This window comes from Furipterus horrens, unplaced genomic scaffold (genome assembly GCF_987537825.1).
Source record: "Furipterus horrens unplaced genomic scaffold, mFurHor1.1.pri manual_scaffold_2, whole genome shotgun sequence".
Classification (NCBI taxonomy): Eukaryota; Metazoa; Chordata; class Mammalia; order Chiroptera; family Furipteridae; genus Furipterus; species Furipterus horrens.
This window is the reverse complement of record NW_028327172.1, coordinates 125,457,275-125,471,891: the sequence shown is the minus strand read 5'-3', so window position 1 is coordinate 125,471,891 and position 14,617 is coordinate 125,457,275. Positions and strand designations below refer to the sequence as shown.

Sequence of the window (14,617 nt, the reverse complement as noted above, 5' to 3'; positions counted from 1 at the left end):
GAGTAAAATATGGTGCTATTTCTCTCTAGCAAATTGGTAAAAACTAAAGAAGCAAAAATACTTAATATTGGCTAGAAAATCAGAGCCATTAAGAGTACAGGTTAATAAACAGCCCAGTAAGTAGCCCTGGCCAGTGCAACTCAGTTGGTTGGGCGCCGCTTTGCAAAGTGAAAGGATGTAGATTTGATTCTCAGTCAGGACACATGCCTGGGTCATGGGTTTGGCTCCCCAGTCGGGGAGCATACAAGAGGCAATAATTTGATGTTCTCTCTTACATCAATGTTTCTCTCCCTTTCTGTCTCCCTCCCTTCCCCTCTCTCTAAAAATAAATAAAATCTTAAAAAAATAAATAAAAAGCCCAATAAGTAAAATACATTAATAACTTAAATAAAGTTTATACTCTTTGACCCAATAATTTTACTTCTAGGAATTTATCCTAAGGAAAAACTGAACATATCACCTAATATTTATGACACTATTAAAACTGTTTGATTCATACTCAGAATTAGTTGTAATGGCATTTTCTCATATATAAATTGAAGCCAGACAAAACTTACGTACAGAACAAAAAATTGTTATAGTTATTTTATTATTTAAAATGGGGATTAAAATATTCTGATAAAATCTTCATATAATATTCAGCATGACAAATGTATTTTTAATAGTTAAAATACTGCAGACAACTTTTCAAAAGCTAGGAGGCAATGACAAATCTAGTACTTTCACATTTACTAAAAAACATTTCTTAAATTAAGAGAATTTTTAGGGGCCTCAGAAAATGCTCCCAATATACTCTCTGAATAAAAGGTCAATTAAGAAATATAGGATATATGTATGATATTCACTTATGTTTATTTGTATGCATTTGTATATCTTGATAGTGAGATTACTGATTTATAGTTTCCACTTTCCAAGTTTTATACAATGATTTGTATTACCTTCAAAATTGTAAGTCTATTAGTATAAGCATGTTACATTATAATATCTCAGATTTGGTAAATGTATTACTTAACAGAAAAGAGTACAGGGAATCAGAATATCAAGTCACATTTTTACCATTAGTATTAGTGAAGTAGAAAAGCAGAATGAATAATAAATACACAGTCTCTAGAGGCAGAAAACAGCATCCTGAATATGACAGAGAAACAAAACATAAAATACCTTTGTGCTTGATCTCTGATTAGGATCTTCTCTGGACTGCAGAAGTCCTGCACCCAAGGAAGGTAACTGTGTCTGAAATACAGATACACGGCCACCTGTTGGAGACATTAATTTAAATGCAGCCTGAAGCGCAGGACCAAGGGCACTGTGTGTTTCTCTTGTACTGGTGAACATATTTGGTAATGCATTCAATAAGTCTTTTATAAGCTGGGAAAACAAAGATTAAAAGTTGAATTACTGAGAAGCCAAGGCAATATTCTTCAAAACATCCCAGAGCATACTATGTACCACTTTGGGAGACTGTAAACTGTCCACATTGTCTACTGAAATGTTAATACGCCAACTAAATGTTAAACATTTCAGTAAACAGTTGAAATAACAAAAATATTTTAATACTTTAAGGAAAAAAATTAACCTCACCTCTTTACTTTCATGTAGGTTCACAAGTAAGCTATCCGGAGTAGGGAGAAAAACATCTATAGGGAAAACATATTTTAATCAAGAGATAAATCAAGTCTAAAGATTATAATATAAAAAAATCTTAGTTTTCATTAGGCCATCCATGTAATGTATACTATAATACTGCTTTATTAAATATATATCCTTTATATGTATTATACACATGTAAAAGTACACATACATGGGTTCAAAAAACGTAGAATCAAGTATTTTCCAGGAAACAATTATTTTCAAACAAATATCTAAGTGCACCAAATTATCCTTACAGCATTATGATAAGTATTGTAAAATAAAGTAGCATCACTCTAAATTTTGTAGTTAAAAAGATTTTTATTTTATTCACTGCTTACCATCTATATCAGACACAATCAACATCTGAGGTTGCGATAATCCTTCTTGTAAATTGTAGAAATGGATAGTGCTATCAAAGGTCACAAATCCTATTCTTGTTCGTGAATCTCCAGGAAGCCTAAAGATAAAAATGACAATTTAAAATTTTAAGTTCTCTGCAACACACTTTAAGTAAATAATGAAATAATAAACTAAGTCTAAGACTAATTACATAGGCTTTTTCATGGAGGACAGAAAAGTCTTCTCTATCTAAACAGTCAGAGAAGAGCCAGGATGAAACACTTCATCTTCTGATGAAACATTGACACGTTTTGAGTTCATAAGTCAGAAAACTGAACTATATTCAAATAATAAACCAAACGTAAAAATGACATAATTAAAAAAAAAAAGATTTCTTGCTAACTTTGCTTTGAAGCATTCTTTTAAAGTGAAAAATCACTCATATTTTCAATTCCAATATTACAAAAACAGTATATCTTGTTTAAATATTTTAAAGGCAGAATGACAAGTACTGGCCTAGAAAAGATTGAATGTAATGCATATCAGATTTTAATGTGTAAAGTTTAAAATAAAAACCACATTTAAGATCAAAACATTTTATTTATCATCTTTTAAAAATTTTTTGCCAGAATTCAGTATATTCAAGCCACTGCCACAGCATAAAAGAATAAATTAACACTTCATTGTCCATCAAGCTTTTCTTATAAGATAAATGCTGAATCTTATAGAAGTGTATTTCTAAGTATCACCAACTATGTCAACTACTGTTATGTAATTTATTGTTTTAGTAAAGCTTTTAAAATATTTTTTAATATTACACAATGTCAAAACAGTGTGCCTGAAAGCAAGAATTATTACCACTATGGATGATCGGTTAGGCCACTCAGATACAGTCTGCAAGCAATGTCCACAAATATTCCATTGAACAGAATGCAACAAGTTATGCGATGTTTAGATGACCAATACCGGTCAAGATTTATAATGTTTCTGCAGACTAATCATCATCTCTTTGAGGTTTCTAAGGTCACTGAATATTAGGGTTGTTTGTTACCAATCAGAACAGAGACTATTACCTGCTCTACACCAAACTCAAAACACAATTGAGCTGCAACTGCTCCAGTATCAAATTCTTCCATCACCCTTTCCAAAAAGATTTTACTATATTGTTGCTATCCTATTGCCTTTATATATATATATATATATGTAAAACTGTCCCTGGCTGGTTTGGCTCAGTGGATTGAGCATCGGCCTGCGAGCTAAGTGTCGCTGGTTCGATCTTCCAGTCAGGGCACATCAGAGAAGGAAAACTCTGACTCCAAAAAACCTCCGCTGCCTTGCGGCATACCTCTTCAGGGGAAAGGCTAAGGGAGTAAACCCCGACAGAAAATCCGGAGCCGGAGTCCCTAAGGCGGTTTGACGTTGTAGTCAACACCGGCAACTCCTGCGGCGCACCTGAAGCCAAGCTGTATTGACTCTGTCTTTCCCTTGGACCCTTCAGCTGCGAAGAGAGGGGGCGTCTGCTGCATGGGCAACAGCAGACCCTCCATATCACCCTGCCCAGGCTCTGTAGCTTCAGCTTCACTGGAGAGGACACTCCAGCGTCATCGCAAGATGTCGATTCAACACGGGAGGAGACAGATACCGTGTCACTCCCGAGTTGGACTGCACAGCCATTCTCGGTGGTGCAGATAGACTCTTAAGAAGCTACACCATCGTCTCTCGAGACGGACGGCTGCCGATATGTAAAACTATTTTCCATTCCCAATTTTATCCTTTTGCATAGTCTATATAATTTGTAAAGTCACTCGTCTTTGTTGCAATGGTTCCTATTTCTAGGGCTATATATCCTCATACTTGTCCAGTAAGCTAACTCTTCAGTCTTTAAAATGAGTTCTTTGCAGAGGATCTTCCACAGCCACTCACTGCTAAAGCTGTATCTGAAGTAAGCCCTTGTGACTAAAAATAGGGCAAATGCTTCAATCAAGGAGAAAAATATGAAAACTAATTACTATGAAACTAAAAGCAAATCGCTTAATATCTCTGGATTTTTTATCTTGAAGGTCTCAATATTATCAGTTTTATTCACAGGCCAAGATCAGTGACACACAGACTATGATTACTGGAGCTAGCACTCAACAGAGCAAGGACTCTCAACAAACTCAATGAAGACTAGGGAGAACCTTCTGGGATCACCAAGAGTACATCTGACAATGTACTCATACATACCCATCTACACTTTCACACATATGCAAAACCACTGCAGTCTTGAACCACTCTTACCAACAATCTTAGGTCTTATCTCTTGTGGGTGTTGGGAGTAGAAAAAAAAACATACAAACAGCTTTTTTTTCCTGAGATTTGGAAGGTTCATTATGAAAGCTAGTTGAGAGTCTCCTTCATGACTACTATTTGTAGACACATAGAAAGGAAATAGAGCCAGGTATAAGCAATCTATGCATTACTGTTTCCCCTTGACAATACAATTTATTACTAATATGCCAAAATGAAGAGCTCAGTTTCTGGCTCCCAGGAAAATATTCAGCAGAAAATCAATGCCCTTTTTCCCTTTATCTGGCTCATTCTCTTATTAGCACATTTAAAATTACCTTATGAAGCCCTGGCTGGGTAGCTCAGTTGGTTAGAGCATTGTCCCTATATGCCAAGGTTGTGGGTTACATCCCTGGTTAGGACACATACAGGAAGCAACCAATGAATGCATAAGTAAGTAGAAAAACAAATCGATGTTCCTCTCTTTCCCTCTCCCTCTCTCTAAAATCAATAAAAACTACTTTATGAAAAACTTCTTGCTCAGACATAAATTACAACTAGATTTCCCTCATCCAGATTCCTTGCACCCTTGGCCAAGTCAAGTTCTCTGGCCAGATGTGCTAAGTCACAGAGATAGTTAGATGAGATCTAAATTCCAAAGTAAGTATTACAACTTTTATGATTTTATGATTCAGACACCAATTTATAAGTCATAATAATCCAAGTAGCACGATCCATATTCTAAGGTGGACAGGAAGTACTCTTAGTTATAGAGAAAATCAAACTCAATAAAAACCAACACCATGAAGTGCTAGCAAACACAACATTTCTATATGTATACACACATATTATGAGTAAAAACAGTTCTTACTTGTCTAAATTTTCTAACAGTGACTGGCACAAAATTGTCAAATACCCAGCTTCCACTGCATTATGAGACACATCTAAAACAAACAAGTAAACTGCAGGTTGAGGAGGACGAAGCTGAAAGAAATAAAAATAATGTAATTTATTCAGTAGGTACAGTTCATTCTTTTTATATCACCATAATACTATATTTATGGAGCATATTATTAAAAAAGAAACAAACAAACAAAAAAAAACACAAATAGGATGTTTTGTATGATCTTATGTGCTAATGAAAGTTACATTCCGCAGCCCAAACTGGTGTGGCTCAGTTGGTTGGAGCATCGTCCCATAGACCAAAAGGTTGTGGGTCCATTCTCTGGTCAGGACACATGTCTAGATTGTGGGTCTGGTCCCCAGTCAGGGTATGTACAAGGAAACTGATCAATGTTTCTCTCTCACATCAATGTTTCTCTTTCTCTCCCTCCCCACCTCTCTAAAAACAATTTTAAAAATGTCCTCAGTGAGGATAAAACCATAAATTAAATTAAATAGATATTCCTCTAACTTTTTTTATCTTAAAATTTGGTTGTGGATTAAGCATAAGGCAGCCATTACACAGTAATGGTTAAACAGATGGGCTAAATATTTTTCTGATAGATTCTTGCCTAACTTTCAAAGAAAAATTAAACTTATTATTTAATATCAACCTCTATATTCCTTCCCTACTCCTAAAAATATTTTTAACATTTATTTTCTTTACCTCAATAACCCTTAGTATTATCTACTGGGTCACCTGGTGATGGTCACATCCCAAGGGTTAAGTGCTAAGTGTGAAGTCCTTGTGATGGCATTCCAAATAAGTTTAGTTCCTCTCTGCTAGAGATACACCGTATACTTAAGTATTAATGGGTTAAATGTGGGATTAGTGCCCTGGCTGGGTGGCTCAGTTGGTTGGAGCATCATCCCGTATACCAAAAGGTTGCGGGTCTGATTCCAGGTCAGGGCACATACCTGGGTTGAAGGTTTGGTCCCCGGTTGGGACACGTTTGGGAGGCAACTGATCGACTGATGTTTCTCTTTCACATCGATGTTTCTCTCTCTCTCTCCCTTCCTCTTTCTCTAAAATCATAAAAAAAAAAAAAAAAAATTCCTCAGGTGAGGATTAAATAAAATAAAATAAATGTAGGATTAGCATTTAATAAAGTCCAGGGTGTGTGAGGGGAGTAGGGACTGCAGTAGACTGGGGAAAGATGAAATGTATACAGTACAATGTTAATAATTATTGAAGCTTGCTAATGGGTAAATGATGGCTCATTATACTATTTTTTTCTTCTTTGAAGTTTGCTTGAAAACTACTGTTACAGAAAGTTAAAATTAAAGGATATATAGTCTTAAAAAAAAAAAAATCAACCATGGCTCTGACTGGTGTGGCTCAGTGGTTGGATGTCGGCCCACAAAGCGAAAAGTCATGGGTTTGATTCCTGGTGAGGGCACATGACTGGGTTGTGGGTTTAGTCCCCAGTTGGGGCGCATACAAGAGGCAACTAACTGGTCAATGTTTCTCTCTCATGTCAATGTTTCTCTCCCTCTCTTTCTCCCTCCCTTCCCCTCTCTCTAAAAATAAGGAAATAAAATCTTAAAAATAAAAAATAACAAAAAAAAGTATCAACCAGGGATCATATGGGTCATATGGGAAAGATTAAAGATCATTATTTTGCTATGCCACTCTATCAGATTAAGATTCCTAAAGAGCTAGAACAAAGTTGGGAACATAATAAATTGTAAAGAAGGTAAGGTGTTGAGAGTAATAGTGACCAAGAGAAAGTTTACTATAGTTAATATAAAAACAGGCAAAAAAATAGTAGTTAAGTGGGCAGATGCTATGTTGGACAAAAAAGAACCATAAATATTATAAAAATAAAGTAACGGGTCACTCACTAGGAATTTAATACACATTAGTTGTTCCTCTTCACCACTTTACATTTTGCAGACAACAAAAATTAAATATAAGGATATGGAGGAAACAAGTTATAATAAATATATTTAAAATGAATAGATATGATAAATGAGTAGAATTTAGGTCAAAAACTTGTTTTTGTAAGTGGAAAATTAGAATGAGGGCTTAAACAGGTAGAATTTTATGATGAATTGATGGAAAGAGAAAAATTATTGTGAAGTCAGTATCCATTTCTTTTTATGTCTGTACTAGGTGAAGCAGTAAGAGTGTATCTTTATGAGATTGAAAACTGCAGTTTTTGGCAAAAACATGAGTTTTTCTGTTAGAGGGTCTTAAATATTAAATGGTAAAGGAATATTTATATTCATTCCATGTAAGTAATATAATCATAATGGCAACAAATTGTAGATGTTAGTGCTCATCAAAAAACATTACTAACATTAAGAATAAACGTTCAGCATTATTTTAAAAAATTCACTTTTAAACTTTCAGAAGTTGGACAAGAATTCAATTAACAGCAAATTACAAATGACCAATATATATCCCACGACTAACTTTAACAATAAATAAAGTTACCATGTAGTCGGAAGAAGCAATGAACTCCACGGTTGAATTTTGAACTTCCGGTCGTTTATGAGGCTCCCCATAAGATCGGGTAAGGGGGTTATACATAAATTCTTCAGGAACTAGATAAGAATTAGGAATCCAGTACAAATTTAGTAACACAATCTGTAACTAAACACATATATAAACTCCTAGAAATAAACACTTCTATCATCAGTATTTATGTAAGGTTTACAAGTAGTTCTGTGAACATCTAATGGTAAAAACTAATTCTTTAACCTCACTTTAAAAAATATATATCAGAAGGATTAAAAAACTTTTTTTCCAAAATCAGGTTAGGAAACCAGAACATAAATGACCTTGCTTTTTAGGTTTGGGTTCTATTTGTTACATGTCATGATATGAAAAAAAATCAGACAGAAACACAAATCTGAAAGCAATCATAGTAAGATGTCCTAACAAATGACTAAAGGGGCAAATAGACACACACGTGCACTGAGTTGAATGAACGTAATGTATCAACAAAATACAATTTTAACTTGTCAGGGTCAAGCATAATTAGTCTGCATGACCTCACCTACATAACCTTCACTACTTGTTTTATGAGTGCTTTTTAGTTTGACCTCACTCTCATTTCTCCTCATTAGCAATTATCTCTTTGACTAGCCAAAATAAAGTGTCACTAGCCTATATTCTCTGCAATAAAAGTGGTATTAAAGTTTTGAAAGCAGTGAAGAGCAACCAGATAATGACAACAATGTCAAAATGTTTAAAATTATATTAAACACACACACTTATTTTAAGGATACTGACCTGGCTGGGTTGCTTAGTTGGTTAGAGCATTGTCCTGATGTGTCAAGGTTGCGAGTTAAGATCCCCAGTCAGGGACATATAAAATCAACCAATGAATACATAAATAAGTGGAACACCAAACTGATGTTTCTCCCTTTCTCTCTAAAAATCAATAAATTAAGAAAACCCTGAAACTTACCATCATTGACTCTATAGCACAAATTGCATTTCCATCTCCGTTGATCAATGAAGGATACGAAAGGGTTGATATATGTTCGACAAGATCGGCACCTCACAATGGTATTTGATGTTATCACTGGTAATTGCTAAGAAGTAAAATAAAGATGTTGTAGCAGAAAAATACCCCAGGAGAAAATGGAATACATGCTGCTGTGCTCATATTCAGAACAAAGCCATAATTGTGTTTTCAAATTGAATCATTTCAGTAAAATCCAGTGATGTGCTGAGTAACACAAGCAACTACTAAGTTTTCTCCCTCTTCTGTCATAAACTTTATATAAAATAACACCAAAATAAAGTCAAACCAAATGCAATAAAAACTGGCTGACCAAAAAAAGCCTGGTTGGTTAAGAAAATAATGTAACTTGGAGCTCATCAGCTAGACTCAAGAAATAACAATGAGAAAGAAACACATGCCATATGAAAACACCTTTGTCTTTGCATCTGATGCTATCAGGCACTACTCATTAGTCAGCACAAAAATTCTGATGGGAACCAAGACCACAAAAAACAAACACAATGTGCCTTTTAAAAAATACAGCTCGCCCTGGCTGGTGTGCCTCAGTGGATTGAGCGCCGGCCTGCAAACCAAATGGTTGCCAGTTTTTGAGTCCCAGTCAGGGCACATGCCTGGGTTGCGGGCCAAGTTCTCAGTTGGGGGCACATGAGAGGCAACCACACATTGATGTTTCGCTTTCTCTCTTTCTCCCCCCACCTTTCCCTCTCTTTAAAAATAAGTAAAATCTTTTTTTTAAAAAAATCTCTTTACGCTTAGTTTGAGAAAAAAACTTTATAGTCAATTAAATAAACTTAGAAAACATGAAAAAAAGATTTTTTAAATTACATATTATTCTATCTCCTTGAATTAACTTCTGATAACATCTTAGTATATTTCTTTGTTTTTGTCTATACATAAACAATATATCTTTGTATTTTTTCACATATACAATTTTTGTTATATAACTACATGTCACTTTTGAATAAATTAAGAAATACAATTAATTAAAATTAAAAAATTTTAAACTACTCAGAATTCTATATCCCAGAGAAAGCCACTATTGCCAATTTAGTATATATATTTCCAGAAGGTATTACATTTAGAATCTGTATTTAGATAAGAATTCTCACCTGTGTATATGGGAAATTAACTACATTGGTTCAGAGATTAAGGTTGTAACAATATTACATGATATCAAATAGTATTTTCGGAATGAATTAAAGATCCTTATTACATGACATATTTATTTTATTTTCTATTCACTTTTCTCCTTTCTGTACATCTTAGTATAAAGTAAGCTCCACGAGGAGGCTTACTGACCTTTGTATCCTCAGTACATAGCATGATAGGCAGGCAAATCGATGTTTTGTGGATGAATGAGAGCAAAAGAAACTCAGTAGCAATAAGAGGGGCAGAAAGCCACAGGTGTAAAAAGTGTGAGGGGGAAATGCAGCTTGTAAAGTATAAATAAAATGTATCTGGATAAATTTTATTTCTGAAGTTTAGAAATTTTAGTTTAAATACAACATATTTGCATGAAATACGAGAAGTATGTGTAAAAGTCCAGCAAGCTAGGTGTTAAACCAAAAAAACTGGAAACTTAAACAAGTCGTGTTTTAATTCAATAGACTTGAAGTGTCTGGACTTTATTTTTACGAAGGTTATTTGTTTATAATACAGTTAGGAACATTCACAGTTTTCTTCCCTGACTGCACATCATTGCTGGTGCTTCCTTTATGTTTATACTAAGGGGCTCCTCAAGTTCATCTATCCTCTAAGGCCTTTCCTTTTCCAAAACTAACCTTTCAAAATTCAGTTCAGATCTCATCACTCACAGAAAACTTCTGCTACTGTACCCAGAGGAATTACTTCCCATACTGTACTCACTCCCTAAATACCTTATAGAATTTGATTAGTTGCATGCATTATTTATCCTAGATGTAATTATTTGTTCTTACATCTTTGTTCCCCGTTAGAGAGAAGAATTTCTTAGGGGCAAGGGCAATGACGTAACCATCTATATATTTATCACTGTTTAGTTTAGGGCTTGTCACAAAGCAGGTGCTCAGAAAATGTTTGCTGAATTGAAGTTGACAGAAATATTTATAACTTCAAATAAAAGATGAAAAAATTCTAAGAAAATATAAAATCTAAATACCTTGCACATAAAAACACATGTCAGTATGCACATATATTCTAAAATATATTACTTTACCGTTAGGTCTCTGAAGGGATGTAACAACAATCCTAAAGGAAGCTTCGCTTTATTCAGTAAAACCTGTGTCTGTGGAATATTTGTCAAAGTGCACCGAAACGAACTGCAAAAAATATACACAACATGGACTAAATTAGCTATCAGGAAATAAAAAACATCCTGATATAGACAGCTGCTTACTCCACATTACTAGCATGTAAGGCACAAATAGGAGGGAGTAGAAAACTTAAGTGAAAAGGCACACCTCAGCAACTTTAATACTGTGGTTCCTCCGTTACCTGTTGAATTACTCTGAGGCTCATCCAAATTACCACTTCTTTTGAAACCACCCTCACCCCTGATAACAAGTCATAAGGAATGAATTCTCCCTCTGTGCTCTGAGGTCTCTTTATGCTTCTATGGTATCAGTTAGCCTGATTGGCTTTAGTTGGTTGTGTACCTTGTCTGTCTTTTCTACTTAAGATCAGAGATCATTTTGTCCTGTGTCATTGTAGCACTATTCCTCTCATATGGTAAGTGCTTATAACTTTCTAAGTTACAGGTTACGGTCAGTAGACACAGAACCAATGATATAAAAAGCAGAAGTATGGGAAACCAGGAAAGGAATTTTAATAGAGTGGTTGACAGTATGTAGAGATAGCCAGATACATCCTGGTCCAGACTGGTGGTGCTCCTTGAACACATCAGGTTGGTTCCTGCTCTCGGACCTCTGCATTACTGTTCAGGCAGCTTGGCACACACTTCCTGGAGAGGTACATAGCTTGCTCTCTCACTTCATTCAGATCTCCACTCAAATGTTAAGTCCTTGGGAAAACCTGAACTGACTCCTCAGTTAAAAATAGTCACTGTCCACTTTTACTACTTCCTACTTCATAGTAATACTCTGGCATTTCATTATACACTTATTAGTTTGTGAGATTAGAAACTCTTCTGTTTACTGCTTCATTCCCAGCACCAGAAAGTGCCTGGCGCTTAACTGAGAAAGCATTCAGTAAATAATTATTGAACAAATGATCTTAATATGTGGGAATAATTATTCTTGTTTTAGAGCTGACAATGCTAAGAATTTGAGAGGTTATGTAATTGGCATAAAGTCTCATAGCTCCTTATAAGTGGAACCACGGTATGTCCAACTCTAAAGCCTGTATTCAATTACTCTGCTTTTCTATTTTGATGACAGATATTTTCACAGAAAACACATAACTAAGTACATCTTTATAAAAATGGCCTTGGCAACTGATGGAGGATTGGTGGTTGAGTGTGGCAGAGAGGGGGAGGAGGACCTGCAGAGCAGCTCCATGTTCTGTTTTCTGTATTGGAAACTATGTAAGATTCTGGTTGAAAAAAGAGAAGTTTATTATAGTTTTCTTTTTAAGAGACAGAAATCTATTGCCTTAAAAGGAAAAGTATTGGCTCTAAAGAAGAATAGTAACTCTCTTAATACAAGGAAGAAGGTAATATTGCTCTGTGAATCAGAGTTTACTTTTTGAGGAGAGATTTCAGGAGCAGAGGAATAAATACGCTGTAAGACACAGAAGTACTGAAAGCATGCAAGAAGAGAGAACTTTTTGTCTTGGAGGCACTGTGAGGTCAGTAACGGAGCTCAGTCACCCACAGGCTATACAGGGCTTGGCCACCAGAGAAGCAAGGCTGCCAGCTGAACTTCCCCATGAGGTGAGGAAATTCTCCATAAAAGGAAATCCAAATCTAAATTCAGGCTGGATAGTAAGCCTGGAGATAATGGACTTCACATTCTAGAACACGAACAGACAACCTTAGCTGAATTTTATATCCGGAACATCTACTCAAACTAAAATAGAAGTGTTCACATTAACAAAACTTCCAGTCAAGGAATTAATATCATATTATTTTGTTATTTTTAAGAGACATACAATCTTTTTGACAAAGTATATTACTTACTAAAGATTATAAAATAAATACTTACTCTGGGCTACAGTTTAATTTTTTGAGGTCTAAATTCAAGTTGGGTACAGGAGCCCAAACAGGAGTCATAGGTAAAATGTTCCTCTCCTGAGTGAGGTTTACAGGTCGTAGGCTTTCTGGTTGTATGGAACTCTGAAGACTCAGTCCTCCCAGGCCGGCAGACAGCTGGTTCATGTCAGGATACTGCTGAGAGATCAATCCAAAACAAAACAAAAGAACAATACGACAAACATGAATAAAATTTATTATCCTATAGAAAGGATTATAATATATGGGGAAAAAAAGAAAATTTAAACCTGGCTTGGTAAGAGAAGAATGACTTAATAGGGCAGTAATCAATTTAAACATTCTTGGAAAAACCCTCAAAGTAAAAACACTAAATAAATTAAAATCTAATTAGCATGGTTAAACATCATGAAACAAAATTTCAGCAACAACACTTTCAACATCAATAATCTGTTTTCTTTGAACACAGTTCCTACTGAGAAGGCAGCATAACGCTTATGTTTTCAAGTTTTTTCAATTACCATTTTTCAGGATAATGAGCTCATTGTCATGGAAATATGCAATGATGTTCAATGAGTTTTGCTTTGCTTATATTTCTGTATTACTTTCATTATATTTTTAGTACTATTAGGAATTCATGGCTTTTTATTATTTCTCTGTGGCAAGTGAGAGCTGGACCTATGTCCATTTGATACGAACCTATTAATCTTGGTTAGATTCCTTGCTTTCTGGCATAACATTTTCTACTATTCCTCCTTCAGACTTCAAATTAATCATTTATACAAAAAGGAATCTTGGTTGTTTTTAAATAGAGGTGACATCTGGGAAATAAGGGTGTTCACTGCTAGTGAGCTGTTTATTCCTTCCAACTTTTATAATAGATGCAAAACATACATTTTTAAATAGGGGCAAAAATAGTTAAGTTCACACTGACATTTTCTATTCAAATTTAAGATGCTGATATTTTAATTTAAAGTCTTTCATTTTATACCTGTATCTCTCTTCTCTTTTGTGGAAAATCTTATTCTTCATTGTAACATCATTACTTATTTGTTTTATCCTAATATACTAAAATAGTCTCAAAATAACATCTATGTTATCACAAATGTAAAGCTATTAAATTAAATGTAAGATTTCTTTGTAGTTTTTTTTTTTTGGTCCTTAGATTATATCTCACTGAGAACACACAAAATACAAAGTTTTAAGATTAACCAAAATAATGCTTTTGTAAGTATCAGAGTGTATCAATTTGATAAACAAGGTCAATTTTGTTTTCTTTTAATTATAAGGATTGCATTTTATCTTTTTTGACTTAAATGTTTTTTGAGTAAATATAACATTTCTGCAATTCTCATGTCAAAACTTCACAATATATTCAAAAATATCTTGTTTCACCTTGATCTCTCCACCTATATATAGTTAACTATGTGTATTAGTTTTTGGTTTCATCTTTCCATTGTTTCTATTTACAAATATAAACTAATATATACACTGCTCTAAATATAATCCCATTTTTACCTTAAAATAAAAAGTGGAGCAATAACTCTGTACATAAGAGATTCTCCACACCCTTTTTTATAGTTACTGAGCACTCCGTTATATGAATGTAGCACAGAATTCCACCTAATAAGCACAAATAATAAATTCAGGAAAGTCACAATTTTAGAATCCATACCAAAATAAACGATTCGGGTAATGGTCATCAGGACAGATGATAAGCAGACATCCACAGACCATAAAGTCAGTACGTAAAAGCTTAATGAGGAACTACACAATGAAGGGATCAGGCTGTCACAACACAAACCCACTAATC

The 14,617-nt window shown here is 34.5% G+C and overlaps 1 protein-coding gene across 6 annotated transcripts in view; it reads right to left on the bottom strand.

The window, feature by feature from the left end:
- Nucleotides 1-14,617, bottom strand: part of SEC24B (SEC24 homolog B, COPII component) — a 94,598-nt gene that overhangs the window by 11,925 nt on the left and 68,056 nt on the right. For 4 of the 6 annotated variants that reach the window (XM_090266401.1, XM_090266403.1, XM_090266405.1 and 1 more), the window contains 8 exons: nt 12,800-12,984; nt 10,855-10,957; nt 8,601-8,727; nt 7,622-7,731; nt 5,111-5,223; nt 1,971-2,089; nt 1,582-1,637; nt 1,162-1,368 (listed from right to left, as the gene is read on the bottom strand). In XM_090266401.1, the coding sequence (XP_090122527.1) occupies nt 1,162-1,368; nt 1,582-1,637; nt 1,971-2,089; nt 5,111-5,223; nt 7,622-7,731; nt 8,601-8,727; nt 10,855-10,957; nt 12,800-12,984 (1,020 nt within the window). The remainder of the gene's footprint in view (nt 1-1,161; nt 1,369-1,581; nt 1,638-1,970; nt 2,090-5,110; nt 5,224-7,621; nt 7,732-8,600; nt 8,728-10,854; nt 10,958-12,799; nt 12,985-14,617) is intronic. The other 2 variants (XM_090266402.1, XM_090266404.1) reach the window with 1 other exon arrangement.